Source organism: Echinococcus granulosus, assembly GCF_000524195.1.
Source record: "Echinococcus granulosus chromosome Unknown EG_S00069, whole genome shotgun sequence".
Classification (NCBI taxonomy): Eukaryota; Metazoa; Platyhelminthes; class Cestoda; order Cyclophyllidea; family Taeniidae; genus Echinococcus; species Echinococcus granulosus.
Window position 1 is genome coordinate 72,771 of NW_020170449.1, and position 17,536 is coordinate 90,306.

A 17,536-nucleotide genomic window follows, 5' to 3' on the forward strand; every position below is an offset into this window, starting at 1 on the left:
TTTACTAATGTGAGTGAGGGTGAAATGACAAACTGCGATCACTAATTCTGATGCAAAAATTTGCTGGGTAACGCCCAATCCATCTCAGTCTCAACTAGTTGAAGTGGCATCATTACTTTTACCATGGGAAAAGTGAACAAATTGGTTTTCGTGAAGAGAGAAAGTGGAGGCATCGAAAGGCGATGCTAAAAGTTCAGACTACAACAAACCAGAAGGGATGGTATTCTGGCTGCTGGGGCAACCCTACCGGCGTCATAAGGCGTACTAGTCGGAGTCGTGGTCTGATGATGGATACGGAGGAAGATTGGGAGACTGACGGCGAAAATGAGACAATGGGGGCTCCTGTGAGGCAGGAAGAAAGGTAATTAGATGAACGAGACGGCTTCTTGCCTCATTAATGGTGATGGAATGCATTGAAGAGAGGCATTTAATGCCAGAGTTTGCCTAAATTGAAGCGGTCCCTTAGAGTCTGCTTTGATTGGTTCAGATCCGGCCTTACTCCTTTACTGGGCGTTATTCAGAACTCAAAGACACTGACGTGACATCTATCTGGCAAAACCAGTGGTTGCTCCCTGACGGACTTACAAAGTCGTCAAATGGGTTATCAGCTTTGTGGTACAAATAGACAAGACCTGGAGCCTGGTAGTAAAAGGGTATCAGTGGAACCCCATTTCATCAGCGAGGAGGATCGCGCGATTAAATGCACACTTTGAAATGAAATCTCTGGCTTGTACGATAAAGAGATGCGAATAGACTTAGTCAATTCTTTCACAAACAAAGTTTATTAGTCAACTACATCCAGACATCAGATCAGCTCATGTTAGTCGCAAAAAACTCAAGTCCAACATTCATGCCGATTTGGCAATCGGCCACAACGCATTAGTCACCATGATTTTGTCGTGCTTTTCACATTAGACAGGAGTTGTGTGATCTTAAAATGAGAAACCAGTTTTAAGAAATCCTTTCATGAATAAAATCTTACTATAGAGCCACCAAAGCATTGTAATCGGGGTGTGAGCATCAGAATGGCGACTGTCTAGCCGTCTAGCCACATCAATACAGCTTGCGACCAGCGAGGTCGTGATATGCTCCACGACGAAACGAAGATGGATACTCCTTAGCACACTGATATTTACAGTGGGCATCCACACGCCGTCCCCGTTAATAAATCATAGCCTTGTGATCGGAAAGTATAGAGAATTGGCAGGTAGACGGGGTGGAAGACTTAGGTTCTCCGCCTTTATTTCTAACCGTTACTCTTGACTCAGAAAAGTGGATAATCTACCATTTATGCCTAATTGTATGAAAGGACTCAAAGTAGCGATAATACACTAAAAGGGGGAATGTTCACTAGGGCAGTATTCAGTGCTTCGAAATTCGTTTTTGTTGGGGCGCATAAGATGACAAGTTTGATACTATCAAGGTCTGTTTGAGAGGAAAATAAATAAATGACACCAACTGCTATTCTTCTCATTCAATTTCAATCAATTCTGTTTGCATGGCACGATTAAGTGAAATTACGGTTAGCAGTTACTGATAGAGAACAAATGGCACGTATACGTGACGCTAAAAGTTAACGTGCAAGCAGCAGATTTTCGAACAAAACCTCCATCAGCCTTATTTATGGCCTCGCTACAGCTGTTAAGATCGGCCCTGATTTGTGCATCCGGTTCAGTGGTATGGCTTTACGGCCCATTGTGCGGGGCCATGGATCATTTTCGCAGTATCCCATCATAGCGTTCTTGATAGATAATTAACGGATCTACGGTATTGTGAGCATCTATGTTGATCGCTGCTCAACAACGCTCCGAACATGGCAGTCCAGGAGATTAGGATCCGGAGGCCTGGGGGCGACACGATTATGACAGGCATGAGCACTCAATACCAGGGGGAAAGAGTCCTGCTGAAACACACAAGACCACCATGGAGACCTCTTGATCCACAGTTCAGATGAATTACTTGTTCTTAATCAACTTCGTCCCATCATTCTTTGACGGTACTCCGGCAGTGCTAAACAAACAGCAGCTATCCTAAGGGCTCCGATAACTAGAGAAGTTGGCTCTTTCCTCACCTTGGCTAGACCCGAAGCTTACCTGTTGAAACTGAAAAAAATGATCTCAAATAGTTTAATGATCCATTCAGTTGCCGACTGCACTCAGAGATTCTAATGTCCGATGTCAAAGTTAAAGTAGGCAAGTTGGGGATATTCATTGCGTGAATGTCTTCTATTCCTTTGAAACCCGGGGTGGAATGGGCCGCCTCAATTTGCATTTCCTTGTTTTCGAGTTGCTTCGAACAATTGCAGGGGTAATTCAAGTGCTGCATCGCATTACAAAGAGGAATCTCTCTTCTCCTAGCCTTCCTACCCTTCTGTACACTTCTGATAAAGTTGCCTCAAAAAAAATTAATTCAAAGACTTAATGCCTCCACTGATAACGCATTATAAAGCTGCCCTTTAAACTTGCACCCTTCATCCACCACGTCCTAGGCGATGACTCGGACATCGACCCACCACCGCAAGCCCTTCGGTCGTTATGGCTAAAGAGGTATGAGAACAAATGCAATCATCCAGTAGCCAGCCCCACCAGTATATTTTTTTGGGGTGTGTGTGATGGGGACCGAAGAATGGAGACCGGAGATGTCCAGTAACGGTATCATGGATGCTCAAGCTTTTCTCTGTGTATCTGTCTACATGCGCGCTTGTATGTGAGTGGAGGCATGGCGAGTTCAATTATCATAGCATCGTACCACCTAGCCAACCACCCACCCACCCATCGTTGATTCTGAGTCACGGTGGACTGTGAGGTAGCATCAGTTGTAAACATCGACAGTAGACATGTTGTAACACACCCAAATGGCAGGGGACTCCCACTTGAGCATCACGAGAGAGCGCTTTGTGTTTGGGGGAACAGCGGGTGACAGCTACTGTGCGTCTGCTGTAAAACAGGTTTGGACGAGTATGCTATGTACTGCAACAAGGACGGCGTAGCGCTGGACGGTTGATTGGGCCGATTTATTTGCAGTAGCACTTAGTCATGCCAGGCAGTAATCATCAGTGGCATTTACTTTGACCACTTTGTGGTTGGGGCATAAGTAGTGTCTGGATGTTTACGCATTACAGTCGCTTACGCAGCCATGTGATCCATCACACCCTCAATTCTACAATAAAACAGGCGGCAATATCTATTGATGCTTGAGCTTAGTAGAACGGAACCTGCATTCTTGTTCCGATGGCGCGAGACATAGCTTGGAGCGTCGAAAGTGCCGTAGACATGAGGCAGCCCTTCTAGTCTTTCTGTCTTCTCGCATAAATGTGGAAGATTTGGTTGGGAAATTCCTCTTGACTAGAAGTTGAGAGAAGGACCTTCGTTTTGGGTGTGTTAACTACTGTGCGGGTCTTTGCACAGGTGGCATGAGGCCCTGTTAACGCCGTCAATAGTGCTAGTTCTTTAGCCTTTTGAACATTGATAACATCTTTTACATCCTAGATCATTCCGCCCTGTCAGGCCAGCTTGTTTCCCAAAGCGGAGTGGGGATGAAAAAAGTGTAGTTAAACGGTTCGCACACACACACGGACATCCCTGACAGGCTGGTTGGATAAGTCACACGCACACACACTTGGGAGTGCCTGCTTTGACGACGTCTTAGAACTTGGACGTGACGAATTTACGCGATGGCTAGCTTGCTGGTAGGGGGATGTGTCATACCATGAGGATAGGGAGGATGGAAATTTAGCGTGGCGATATCGCCACCGCCACCACCACCACGTCTACTTCCCCATCTGCCTGTCTGCCTGTAACCACCTTTCTCTCTCACTAGAACATACTAATGTTTTGTGTGTGAAGGGGGTCTGGTTGCAGTAACCCCAGGATGTGGGTTGAGTCAGTTTGGGGTCTGGCGCTCTCGTTTTCTCGCCCTCCAAGACCATACCGTGCGTTGTAGTCAAAATGCCGACTGATGAAAATGCAAAGGGCTGCCAGTACTACCCAAAATTTAGACAAAAGTTAACATGATGAGATGAAGGAATCCTGTTACCAGGCTGCCCCCCCTCCGGAAGACGTTAGTTGTGGACGTAATTTAAAGTTGTGGCTATGAACGGCATGATTGTTTAAAATCACGATACAATCACTGATGAAATGGTTGATGAAAAACATGACGTTAGGGTGTGGGAAACCATGTCACTTTAATTATTGTTAAGTAGGGAATCACTTAATCTACCCAAACTAGGAGAAGATATTATTCGGCCGAAGCGGAAATAAATCACTTCACCCAAAGTAGTGGAAATTCAGTCAAATTAAATTCAATTAGACGGACATTTTACCCAAGTTGTCTTTTGGTGATTCCTAAATGTATATTTTAAGATAAAAATGCATTTATTAAAGATACTCTATACCCCGAGGTCGTAAAAAGGCATACCGACATAGAATAGGATTTACTACTAGCTCTCAGAAAACCCGAGAGTCCATAGACCTGGCCGGAAAGCCATCCGACTGAGTGAAAGTGCAATCTCCGGAGATTGAAGAGGCCGTGTAGTTAAAGCACAACACCAAGTTACTACAAAATACAGACTAATGATTGTCCAAAGGATCTAGGCTATTACAATAAGCATGGGTCAGCTCGACACAACGGTAATCTCTTCAAGCAATGAGACAATGATTGATGCGCCCTGTCCTATTGGCGCAGTAAGGTAGGTTGATTAAGAAGCATCGGCCATCAGTAAACAAAAAAAGGTGGATTTGAATTGACCCAACGCACCGATGCTTATTAGAAATGGGAAGTTGAGTTGGGGAACTTCGTGTTTAAGGAGACGTCGCAGGCTGTACCTCCATTCTGCGTAGTGGTGGCCGGGGCCAGGCTAACAGTCGCCCAGCTCCTCCGAAAGTCAGTAACATAGGTTATTCCATTACTACTTCGGCTTATCACGGCTTCGGAGAAGCCTCAGGACGCTACACTTGCAGTTTGTCAGCTCAAATAGGATCATCTTTTTCGACTCGTGCTAACTGGTGGAAAGGTGACTGACAGTACCCTTTTCGGATTCCACGCCATAGATTGGTGAAGTGAAAGTAAACTGATTGAAGCCGATTTTTAAATGAAATGGAAAGAAAATTAGTCCTGGAACACATAGGCTCAACACTTGAATTTAATTGCATTGGTAGTTCATTCTAGAAGGTAAAAACGCCAACAAATGATAAATGAAAACTCACAGATTAACTTGGCATGTAGATGATACAAGAATTGATACTTCAAGTGGATTCTGAATAGTAGTTCGTTTTGTTTTTCGACTTATTTTAAATAAAATGCGCCTGCTTTCTCCAGAAAATGTGTTTGGAAGCAGTTCTGCAAAGTTTTAGCCAAATTAGAAATGATATGAATCTTTCCACAGACGATTGTTGAATAATTATGTCCACTACACCTTCGAAGGAGCGGAACTTCCACGTGATAGGCACATATGAAGCGAAGCAATCAAGCCACGATCCCGAAGGCCATGCCACAGGATGGAATTTCAGCCCGAGGCGGCTGGAGCGCCCGCGTGTTTTGATGCACAGTCAGGAAAAGTATCAAATTACCACGATGAAGTCGAACTTGCATAATTCTAAAGCATATTTCAGGAACAACGGTGGAAGTAGCAAAGAGCAGTTTAGGCTCAAATCTTCTCTTTCTCCTTTTTAAAAAAAGAATTCTATCACGTGGAGATCCAAATAACTGGATAGCGTGGAACATGACTAAGTAGCAACTGACCAAGTAGGGGCTCCTCTATTGTCCCTCTGTTGAGCGGCCTGGCTTCCAGGCCATACCAGTAGCCCCAAGCCTTACTGCACGTCAACAATACATATTCTGCCCAAGGATTATGTTTTCTTTCGTCTCCAGGGAAGTGTTTGGGTGCTGCATTAGTGGTCAGCGGAAAGCGATCCCTACCTTGAAGGGCAACCGTCCTGATTTCTACCGCTGGATGATAGGCCTTAGCAGGGCGGAAGTGCACTTGACGCAGATGGGAGAATCTGTGATGACGTCTACGTTTGTCAACTACCCCAGTCCAGTGTTCTGAAGCGAAATTGGCCGTGAACCAGCTAAAAAGTTGGTTACGGAGCTGTCTACTGTACCTGTAGGAAAATATTGTGTAAAAACGCGCTACCTCATCCACCCCTCCACTTGCTGCATTTAATCCAGATAGATGTGGCTGGTCAGCACTGAAGTGAGAAAAATGTGGCAGGGAGGAATAGACGCGAAGCCTTATCCCCATAAAACTACATTGAACTCTGTCTTTTGTTATGTGACTGCTTTTAGGCCAGTGGGCCTACGACTAGCGATGGATATGCGTGATGGCCACCACATTCCCCCTTCCCCCATGCAAGACGAAACTGCAGATCCAGAAGAATCGCCAAAAGGGATCAGTGATGTTGTTAAGTATTACCTTAGTTGCGCGGAAATTCGATGGCTGGCGCTGTTGGCTTGTGAGCGTTTTTGTTACAACACCTATTACGCTGTGATGGCTTAGGCGTTAGGTTGTCTAAGGAGAGCGCCAAAGACGACGCTCAAAAGAGGGGAGGGGCTATGCCATGCCCAGTTTTTTAGCTGTCGATTTTGGTATCGGGCCAATTAGGGGCTCCGTCCTTGTACTTCCGCCTGGTAGCCTGGCCTCCGGGACAGTTGCACAATACACATTCTCTTCGAAATATACCTTTTTTACGTCTTTGGGGAAGTTTTGGGGCGATACAAAGACGTAGACATAAGAAGGACCGGATTTAATTTTCGTTGTTTTGTGTAAACATTTTATGGATGCCTGAGGGCTCATTGGTAGATTGAGATAACTTTGCTTCCCTCTCGACTTAAAGCATTCCGTAACTTTCCACGATTTTAAATAGGTAAAGTAAGTCATTTTCAAGATGGTTTTATCTAAAAGACAATCGTAGAAAAGTGCAGTTCTTTAAAAATATGTGAACAATCGCGTCTGAAGTTGTGACACTTATATAGCCAACCGAACATATCTTCCAGTGAAGAGACATTGTCACAGTCGGATTTTTACACCGGAACATCAAAACAGTCTGCACAATAAAATAAATTTCACACACACACATGGCTTTGTATTCACAAGTCCATGCCGCCGCAACGAATGGCTGGATTAATGGATTGAAGGGTTGAAACAGACCCAGTCGCAGTTGTTAACCGGCCGCGTGAGTTAATGGAAACTCCTTTAGACTTTGCTCTTCATTTTTGTTCTGCTTGATTTCCAAGTGTCACTTAATCACTGTTATAGAGACAACATATATTTTTTGCTGCAGAAGGAGAGATTGGGGCAAACTGTCTGTAAAAGTACAAAACAAAGACTGATTCCCGTCTAGAGCCTTTATTGCAATACGGTCAAGTGCGCCGAACTCCTGAGGTACCACTGCGCTGAGACTTCATGAGAGCTCCCCACAGTGCCGATCGCAAAAGAGAGGCGCGAAAGAAAAAGGCCACTTGGATGGTGGCGAGGCGTACAAAACAACTACAAAGAAGGTGGTACAGACCTTGAAACAACCGGTTTCTCAACGCCTTTTCGACCATGAAATTCCAATTTTTAGAGATGGATGAAATCAAGTCATTTGTGCTTAAGCTCCAAGGCATCCAAACTTCTCCAAAAGAGCTCATTAAACGTATCCAAACAAGTTCATTGGCTGTTTTCAAAGCAAAAGACATAAACCCAACTTCTCAGCCTTAAAACGCCCACTTATCCTACCCCATATTGTTTATCATAAAAGGGAGGAAGGAGGAATAGAGTCGACCATCTGCCGACGGCCTAATCAAGGCTATTTGTTGGGCTTCCGCAGCGGCCACGTGGGTGAAGAATACGGCCAAGGAAAGAGCATGATACTTTTTGCAACACCACACATAGAGTGGGCCGTCATACGACGAATTGAGGAGCTACTGGATTCGACTGTGGGAAACGCGATGACAAGTAGGGATAAGAGGAAGGAAGGAAGGAAGAAAGAAAGAAACGGGAGAGACAAGGGGGATTCGGTATCGAATTGGGTGCAAAACTTGGCCGGAATCTCACACACAGTTTCGAGTTTGCGCTACGCCATGGATTAAAGTCATACTGGACAGTGGCATGGCTACTTTTAAGCCCTGTAGTTACTGTTATCCCACCTTAGATGATCTTGACAATTTGTGCCTAAGCTTCTTCATTTAAGAGAGGAAAACACAGGTAGTAGAAAGAAAGTAGTTTTGAGTAGAACAAGTAGTGTCAGGAACACCAAAACTAGTAGTGAAATTAGAAAGGGGGAGAAGTGACAGAAGGTATTTTGTTATATGGGCTTAACTTTTGGTCAGTGTTCGTCCAATTGGCAATGGACCCACAAATACCGTCCGGCCTCAAGTAATACAGTCGGCCAATAGGGGACATGAGAGATGAGAGTCATGGTGATCCACGAAATGCATAATTTATTGATAATTTGAACGTCACACCGCCTTATTTTTTTCCTACCTAGCGGTGTTGTGACAGCTGACGCAGAGGACTTGTCACAGGGAGTGCCAGAGACGACGCCCAGAACGTTGCAGCTAGATCATGCATATTTAATTTGTAAATGATAATCCACGGATTTTTGAAGCCTTTCGCGAGTCGACTTCCACTCCGGTGTCGTGGGACTTCACCAAGGCTACTTATCCTGCGAGTCCTCCAGCCCCCACCAACACCTCTAATAAATGTACAGTTTGACGCCTTGGCTACAGATTCCTCTCCAGCAAATCTGAACTAACCCTGACAAGACGAAAGCGTCAGCGTCTGATACCGGAATGCAAACTAGTGTAAATTTTCACCCCGTGGGTCCTTCTCAGTGGATTGTTAAAGTGTGACTACATAACCGGCTGCACCTGGAGGGGATGCCGGCTGTCTGACCTTCCTTAGAACAGATTTTGGAAACAATAAACGTTGATGGTTTTATTTGCAGCCCTAGCATAATTTGTCTTACTTGGAAAGTTGATATCTCTAATACCTTCGCTGGATTTTATTTCGGTTGTTCGAATTAGACACCCACGCAGCACAGTGGAATTCAAAATCCTAGATTAATTGGGGAAAAACTCATGTTTTTCATTTTGACAGCGATACCCATTTGTGATGTGTTTTAATGGAGAGCCGCCGACAAGAGCTTGAACCAAAACTGACTTGATGACTACTGGATGGAGGTACAAAACGCTGATCGGTGGTTTGAGTAGGTGTCAAAGCCTTTTGGCACTTTTGGGCTTGATCACAAAAGACCCACAACCATGCGGGAGGTATGAGGTGAGACAAGAGTGATGGATAGTGTTGACTGTCAGAAGCCAAAGTCTTATTTACATCTTTATAAGTAACTCTGGTGCCAAAAAAATAAATTGTAAATTGATGGAAGATACTGTAGTACTCGCTTTCTCCCTGGATTCGTTATAAGGCTTGCTTTATTGTGAAGACCCTGAGAGCTGCCACTGAACATGATAGGAGCTTTATGACATCAAAATAGCGGTTAAAACCTGTGAGGAAAGCCTCCACAACTATTGAGCGATTTTGTAACTTTCCCTCTTCTTTTAAGGGCCATCCTCCTCTCCGCTTGTGGTTACTCTTCCGAGGCGGACGTCACAATGTAATCCTTGCCTTGGTAGAAGCCTACGGAGGGGAAGCGAAGACCATGATTTGATTTTCATGTATGCTCTGCTTGAAGTTGGTCGATGCTTTGCAAAAGTCGCCATTCATGCATCAACTGCTGTTCAGCAGAACACTTCCCTAAATCGGAGCCAATTTTTCTACGCAACTCCTTCTAGTCACGTTTCGGCTGTTCACTGCTGCTCAGACGGCTGTCCGAGCTCCTTTCAGGCAGCGGAGACTTGGAGATGACACATTCACAAAAATTATGAATCTTTGTGGAAATTTTGTAGGGATTGAATGAACAGCTGCTTCCAGTGTCCGCCTCAGGGGATAATCCAGCACTTTAGTTCAAACATTTCATGACCCTAATGTGGAATCAATTGTCATTAGCTTTGACCCACTTTACCTCTGCTAAAAATGCGGCAAAGCCAAATTAATACTAGACTCACATTTAAGGCTCAAACACCTTGTTTGAGATGTACGAGTTGGTGAATCCACAGCTGTCATAGCCTGATAAAAACGCGTCACATATTTGTGACGCCAGAGTAAGTGTGCTAGTGGTACAAGCTCCCCGATTTCATCCTTAGGTCATAATGGCAAAGCTAGTGATCATATCTGGGGTAACCACTTTGTTTACTTCATTAGTCCAGTTAGCTTGAATAAGCGACGACCACTTAGTTACCCTAAGCGCTGCTAGGACGGAGACAGCTGTCTCTTGGTGTAGAGGTGGAGATAGGTTTGGGTCATTAAAGTAGAGGCTCTGAGTGCATTAATCATCGCCTTATTGTCGCCGGATGACAAATCACAACATCTTTTTGTTTAACTAGATTAATTTCACTAATGATGATCTATTAATAAACCTGCTGGTGAGGGAGAGAGAGGGAGCGACCCTAAAATCTCGCCAGTTGCTGATACTCCGAAAAAACTATCAAATTTGAAACTCAAGGTGCCTGTCTTGCAAGTAATTGAGTGCACATCATAAACACGAATAAAAACACATTTAATACAATTTTTTTTTCCTCCTAACAATGGGGACGGAGTAAGATACTTCTACCCTCTCAGCGTTGGAATAATGAATTGATGAAAGTTATTTGTGGCAAAGGTGGCACGGAGCTCTGCAGATGCCCTTCATACTATCAACCTTCCGGCCCTTCGATGAGCTACTTCTAATCCCGAATTTCTTTAAAAAAGCGCTGACGAATTCGTTCTCCGAAAGAAGGACAATCCAGTCGCCCACTCACTTTGAAAGTCAATGATAAAGCAACTTCTAGACTCGTACGCCTTATAACACCGTCGGAGATAACTCGATCGCCACATTGCCCAACTTTCACATCGCTACATCGTTTAACCCTTCATACTGTGCACAGTCCAGCACCATAGTCAAACCACATTACACCTGGGCCTGTTTTACGAGGCTGCATGTATCAACCCAAATCCACCAACGAACTATCATTGAAGCATCTCCTTCGTGCGAGAAAGGGGGAGAGAGGGCGAGATGAGAACAATACCTCCAACCGTACATTATTACTGTGCAGCACAACACACGGGCCCCAAAGCTCGGTTGCTAGGCCCTCAGCGGTGTGTGCTTGTCTGTGCATCCATGAATTAACGAGATGTGGGTTGGGGGAGGGACGGAAGGAGATGGGACGGAAATGAATAGTCTTGCAGCGGACTACAGAACCAGCTGCAATGGACAGTCGCGTGTGTGTTTATGTGTGCGGCCCAGCAGTGGGAATTGTGAAAATGGACTCTCGAACTGACAGACATACTAGACTGGGTGGTGATGGGAGGGGGTGAGGCAGGATGGCATCAGCGACGAGAAGAAACTCTGTCCAGGGGTTAGACAACGTGGGAAAGTGTTATCGGCGTTAGTGGCAATGGCTGAACTACGGCAAGGTTAAGAATCGTGAAGTTTTACACATATACTGGGAGGATGCAAGCTGTCAACTCCATTACTTGCCGTGGGATACTTGGCCGTATTAATTGCCTACCGTGTTATGGCCTTCATGCACCCTATCTATGGCTCAAGTTGGGGTGAAATACGATTGTTTGACATTTTATACGCTACCAAGCGGGCCTTTTCAGTCGCCTCAACTTCTACATAGGCACCGACGCACTTCTGTGACTGAAATCGGCACCTTATAATCCCTCTGAAAATATGCAAAGTCGAGTTTTTACCTATTGAAATTACGACAAAGCAATAGTTAAATACGGAAATTTAAATGTTCTCCTAGGTCTATCAAACAGTTATTATTTTCGGCTACTAGAGTGATACAAGAGAACGCTTTCCGAGGAGGGCAACTCTATTTTAACTAGCCTGCCAATTTACCTACGATAAAGGCAATCGACGTTATGTATATAAAATTCTGCACACCATGTTCAGACTAGACCAGGAGGCATTCAGTGAATTCGAGGTACTCCGAAATGGTACGTATTTGTGTAAGTAAGCGTTAGGTATGAACGCTCAAAACGCTGAGCCAGTAGATATTAAATATCGCAAATTAATGCAAAGTATAAAATTGTCTTTGAAAAGAAACCTCTGAGCTAAATAATAACGATGCCAACTGAGTGAGATAATTGCTGCCAACAGTACTTTTGTATAAAGAATGTGTTTGCGCAGGTGGGTGCAAGCCTATAAGCCAGAAATGAGGAAGTCGCTTGTTAAACTAAAAGATTGTAATATTATTTTAAGAACTTTCACTAAATGTCGCATTTCGATAAGGTGAACAAATTTCGATGGCTTTAAAGTTATATCAAGTGGAAACGTCAATGGTAACTAAGATAACAACAATTACTCCTGTTTGACCAAATTTGTGAAAATTCAAGGTGCTAATAAAGAATCGAAACCAGAAAATTTGCAGCTAATAAAAAAGACAACTATATGATCTACAAAGAGGCAGGAGCTGTTTATTAACTAATAATTATATACACCAAAAGCAATGGCAACGCAAAACAAAGTTGGTGTCAAGTAACAAACCTCTGCATAATTGTCACTATCACTGTCCCAAAAACATCGACATGATGCTTTTACACCCTGACCCTTTTGTTCGCCAATAACAACTTGAACGAGGAAAGTGTAGCGTTTGTAAGTAGGATCATTGCGAAGTTCGTCACGAATTTTGTCGGAAAGGCCTTTCGTCAAATCTAACATTACTTGATGAAAATAAAATTAAACTAGGGACCAGGCATTTTTTCGTATTCATACTTAACGTCCTCCAAATTATGCTTTAGTATTTCACGCATTACTTCTCGAACCTTCGATGGACGGAATCTGTTATATATTTCAGGGCGTATAATGTATCCCTGTGGCTCCGAACCATCGGCAATAGTGTTATCAGGCTCTTCCTTTGTGTTTTTATTTTCTAAATTTGCTTCATTCATTTGATAGGATATCTTCTTATCACTATGGTAATAGAGCAGAAATCACACTATTATAACAATGTTGTCAGGACATAATAAAAAAAGGTAGAAGACATTTGTAGCTTGAAATAAATTATTTTTTAAAAAAGCAAACTTTTTGACGCTTATATGCACTATCAAATTGTATTAGTGGATAGATTTTTCACGAAAGTCCAATAGGTGAATGAAAAGCATTTCGAGCACTTGTTTGACATGTTCTTTATGTGCCTGCAACTGACCACAATCTCTTTTGGTTAAAAAAATTGGAAAGTTCTAATATGCATTTGTGCAAAAATTAGTCAATGCTTTGATACGATTTCATCCAATGCTTCCAACTTATGAGCAATTGAAGTTCTGTTTGAAGTACCGACTAAAGCTAAATTCTAGTTAAAGTCTTGAACCGTTAACTTTATTTGTAGAGGTTGGCATTCTTATGTCTTACGCTGTCCGAAGTCTTTTTGGAAGAAGGCAAAATTCTGCGGAAGCATCCATGTTACCAACTCCCAAGTGACTTGGAAGACTACTGGCATAGTCTTAATGCCAGGCCGCATAGCATAACCACAGCCTTAGGAGATTCAAGTGCCAGTGTAATATACTACAGAGTTGGAAAGCTACCAAAGTATTGCACTCTAGTGACGTAACTTCCATCAACCACGAAAAGTGCTTTGAGGAATCGCAACCGACCAGACATTCTCAAATAGGATAGAAATTGAAACAACCAATCTTAAAATTATCGGTCAATATTACACGGTATAGTGAAGATGAGTAAGTTAAGCATTTGATCGCAAGACACTAAAGGAGGTATTTTCAAAGGCGTTAACAAATATCCTAGCGTGATTATCCTTGTCGCAGTTTAGGTGCATTTGCATTTTCAGACGCATGTGTGAATAATAATAGCACTATTAACTACAGCTGCGTTCCCTATTTCTGTTTCTGCTGTTCCTGCGGCGCTTGTTTTGGTGCCAACGGGTAAAGAGGAACGGTTGAAGAGGTTGACAATGCAAGCATGGACGGTGATGTTATATGCGGAGGTGGCTGGACAAAGGAGGCGGCAATCCAGAACCAACTTCCTGCTATCCCAAGGGCCACACTCGCCCAGCTGAGATGGGAAGACAGATCGTAGTTTCTTTCTACCAACTCCCAGTCATTCTAAATGAGAACGAGATAATTTATGCCTTTAGCATCTTTATAAATTCAAAATGGGGCAGGTGTACAACTTACTGCCGGTAGACTTCCTGTCATGCCTTTCAATTTGATGGTGGTAGTAATCGATTCAAGGATTGAGGTGCCTTCGAAAGATATAATTCCCAATGTGGTTAAAATAGCTGAATGGGAAGAAGAATACACTCATAAAATAGACGTTTTACTTAATGTCAGTGAGTAAAGTATGTTAACCTGAAAGCCAAAGGAGATAGCCCGAGGCAGCTAGGCAGGATTGAGCGCTCTGTGCACTGGGTTTGCTCATGCAATAGCGAACTGCCAGCAGATACACAACACAGACAAGTGAGGAGATGGTTTCCAAGCCAAGTGCGGTTACATGCAATGCCCAGTCTGCGACTCTGAGGCCTACAAATGGAGTGAAGCAGGCACCTATACTACACTTGAGTAAGTCCTTTGTATGCATTACAGTGATACCTAGAAATAAAAAGTAATGCCGATTCGCAAGCTAATAAATGAAGTGACTTTGTGTAGAAAATCAACTCACGACTTATTTGACCCGTTCGTGCCACCTGCCCTTCGTCACAAGTTCCACTAGTAGAAACGCCTTGCAAGAAAATATTTTTCATTAGTAACCTGAGTTGTAAAATGAGATATCATCATTTCTTTGTCGAGTTGGTCTTTATTCAGACTGGTAAGGAGTTATTACTTAGTAAATACAAATCCCCCAGCTGATGTTCCAAAGATGATTTAAAGTAAATTATTTTACGAATCTGCCAAAACATTTGCCCTTAAAAAGGTTTTAAGTAGGTCAAAAGACTACCCACATCAGTTCTATTCAAAGTGACTCATATAATCGAAACCAAAAAGTTTTTTACTATGAAAAAAGACCGGAGTTCACTGCACTTGACCATGCACATCCGTACTCACACAAGTGCATAATTTATGCAAGAATGCCTTACACTTCTGGTATGGATGCAGAGGACTTGAAATTTCCAGACACTCACTGCCAAAGGACCCTGAAAATAATAAAGAAAGCACCTTAAAAGATGAGATATGTTGCAAGAAATGCTAAAATTAAATAGGATTCCAAGAAGGTGTCAATGAACGGATGGCTGAATGTTATCTCGAAGAAGCCTGAACAAGTAAAGGGATAGAAACACTTTTTGTGGACAACTTATTGTGCTCCTAACTTTACACACAGGCGAAGGATATTAGCGGAGTGATTGAATTTACGCACGCAATAATGCATATAAGGGTTGTAAACGAATGCGTAGGCAAGTGAATGACGAAAAAATTGACGAATACAGATTTGTATCACAATAAAAACTAATAAAAATTGGGTTGGATAGCTTTTAAAGCATTTTCGATTGAGTTTTGAGTTTTTTTATAGCAAAAAACGGAATTAACCTTTGCGAGTTTCTCAATGTCAAATAAACTACTTTCGAATGTGTTAAGCTAGTGAAATAATTTTTCATAATGACCAGCAGTAATTCTATTAAAAGAATGCACCGAATTTGAAAAGGAGTCTTAAACCTAAATGCCAATTTCTTGTTAGTTTGAATCACACAGCTACTCAACAGCAAATAAAACCTTTCAAAATGTAGAATTGGGGGTTTGTTGCAGACTAGCGGCTGTGGACGTGAAAGTGCGCAAATAAATCCACAATCAAGAGCGGAGACAAGAAAGTACATATTGAATAATAACTATTTTTTCTCTGAATCGGTGGGTGATAGGAGGTTGATCGCTTGGCTCCCATTCCTAGGGCATAGTTACCACCCACCAACAATTATCGCACCTTGTGAGCGCTCACGACTGATTTTAGTACAAATCGTATTTGTCAAAAGATGAGATGAGATGAGTTTAATCAACCTCATGGTTAGAGCCGATTTGCGATGAGTGCTGCTGTGCCGAGTCTTCAAGCTTAAGCTTCCACGCTTTGCTCTCAGAACGCATTGAAAAAAGTCATTAACTGAAGTTTGAAGACTCCTTCGAACTCACCTTTGCAGTTCTGAAATAGTCCTCTATTCGCGTAGACATCTGCGCTGGTCTTGGTATATTCCATCCAATGGGGCAATATGACGGCCGCCAGGTTGGTCGCTATGGCTGCAAGGACGCAGAACACACCGATTGTTACAAGGATGACCCAGAGCTTCCGCGCTGCCCTCATGCTGTGTGATGGTTCAGTGGCCTTCTGAACACACACGAAATGGCGACTGTGCTCGCACACTGCGTGTGCGTGCGTCCGGGTTTCACTCAAATCGGCACCAGCCAATGGGAGGTGTGGAAATCGGGTGTTGCTGGAAGAGGACAGGTCCATCACTACTTTTGTCTCGCATTAATTAAGATGTCGAAATTAAAAATAAGAGATGAGAAAATAATCATAGTGTTAAAAAAGGATTAAATATGCAATAGCTTCAAGTTAGGAGAGGGAAGTTGGTATCGAGTTAAGTCGCCAACCTTTTATTGGGGGTAATTAGACTGAATCCCTCAATCGATTGAGGGATTGTTTTTCGAGAAGTACCATCAAATCTCTCAGAGCACCACCTTCCAGAAGGAAGGGACAGTCAAAATCGATTGTGGTACTGAGGAAAGCCTTAGTTCGACCGCCTTTTCAATAACTAAATTGGCTAATTCATAATTTGTATTCCTCTGAATATTTATTTAACTCTTCTTTATGGTTTCGTAAGCACACTAGGCTCCGCATTCGTACTTCCACCGGGCGGCATGGCCTCCAAGCCATGCCAGCGGCTCCCCCGCCCTGGTTTCATGTCTTCTTTCAACTTCGGAGAAGACTGGAGAAGCTGCAGAAATTATCTAGAATGACGATAATAGCACAAATTAACTCCAAGTATGGCAATCTAAAACTGCACAAATGAAACGTATCCCAGTGTACTCGCTGATACCTCATCGCACTGAGCCCTTAAGTTTTGCATTACAACGAGGCGAACATTCCTAGTAGAGATAGCAGCGACTTAAAGTCACTTTTAATGCTGTGGGAATGGTTCGCTTAAAAAAGCAATTTTTTAAATCCACAAATTGAAGAGCTCCCTTATTGGTGGCTGAATTGGACGACAAAAATTTGAATCTGAAAAGATACATTAACAAGCGTCAATCAATCCATCCTGGGTCCATCCACCTGCATTTATCCAGCCGCTAAGCATCTCACCTTATCTGAACTGCGAATCGTTTTAAACACTTACTGATATCATTACTTTCTCCATGTCCCAATAAAACGAATTCAACGACTTCAATGTTACTAGTTGCTCCCCTTTATTTGCACCCCCGCATGGTTAAATTAGTCCAGAAGACCCATAGTGATGTGGCTCTAAAGCTTCTGACTTTGCCCAGATTCCATGACCAGAATATTAATTGCTACGGCTT

At 43.1% G+C, this 17,536-nt stretch overlaps 2 protein-coding genes across 2 annotated transcripts; one reads left to right on the forward strand and one right to left on the reverse strand. All coding sequences in view use genetic code 11, as the record gives it.

Annotated features, from left to right (window-relative positions):
- Positions 1-4,607: 4,607 nt before the first annotated feature.
- On the forward strand, positions 4,608-9,597 carry EGR_07067 (hypothetical protein; the record flags this gene model as incomplete). The annotated part of the gene is made up of 4 exons (XM_024496316.1): positions 4,608-4,687; positions 5,869-6,015; positions 6,286-6,405; positions 9,543-9,597. The coding sequence occupies 4 exons, from the start codon at positions 4,608-4,610 to the stop codon at positions 9,595-9,597; spliced, it is 402 nt and encodes a 133-aa protein (XP_024349243.1).
- A 2,912-nt stretch (positions 9,598-12,509) lies between these two features.
- On the reverse strand, positions 12,510-16,472 carry EGR_07068 (Tctex1 domain-containing protein; the record flags this gene model as incomplete). Its single annotated transcript, XM_024496317.1, has 9 exons — positions 12,510-12,739; positions 12,778-12,991; positions 13,905-14,029; positions 14,062-14,143; positions 14,216-14,319; positions 14,390-14,560; positions 14,700-14,759; positions 15,115-15,171; positions 16,154-16,472. The coding sequence occupies 9 exons, from the start codon at positions 16,470-16,472 to the stop codon at positions 12,510-12,512; spliced, it is 1,362 nt and encodes a 453-aa protein (XP_024349244.1).
- Between the last annotated feature and the right edge of the window lie 1,064 nt (positions 16,473-17,536).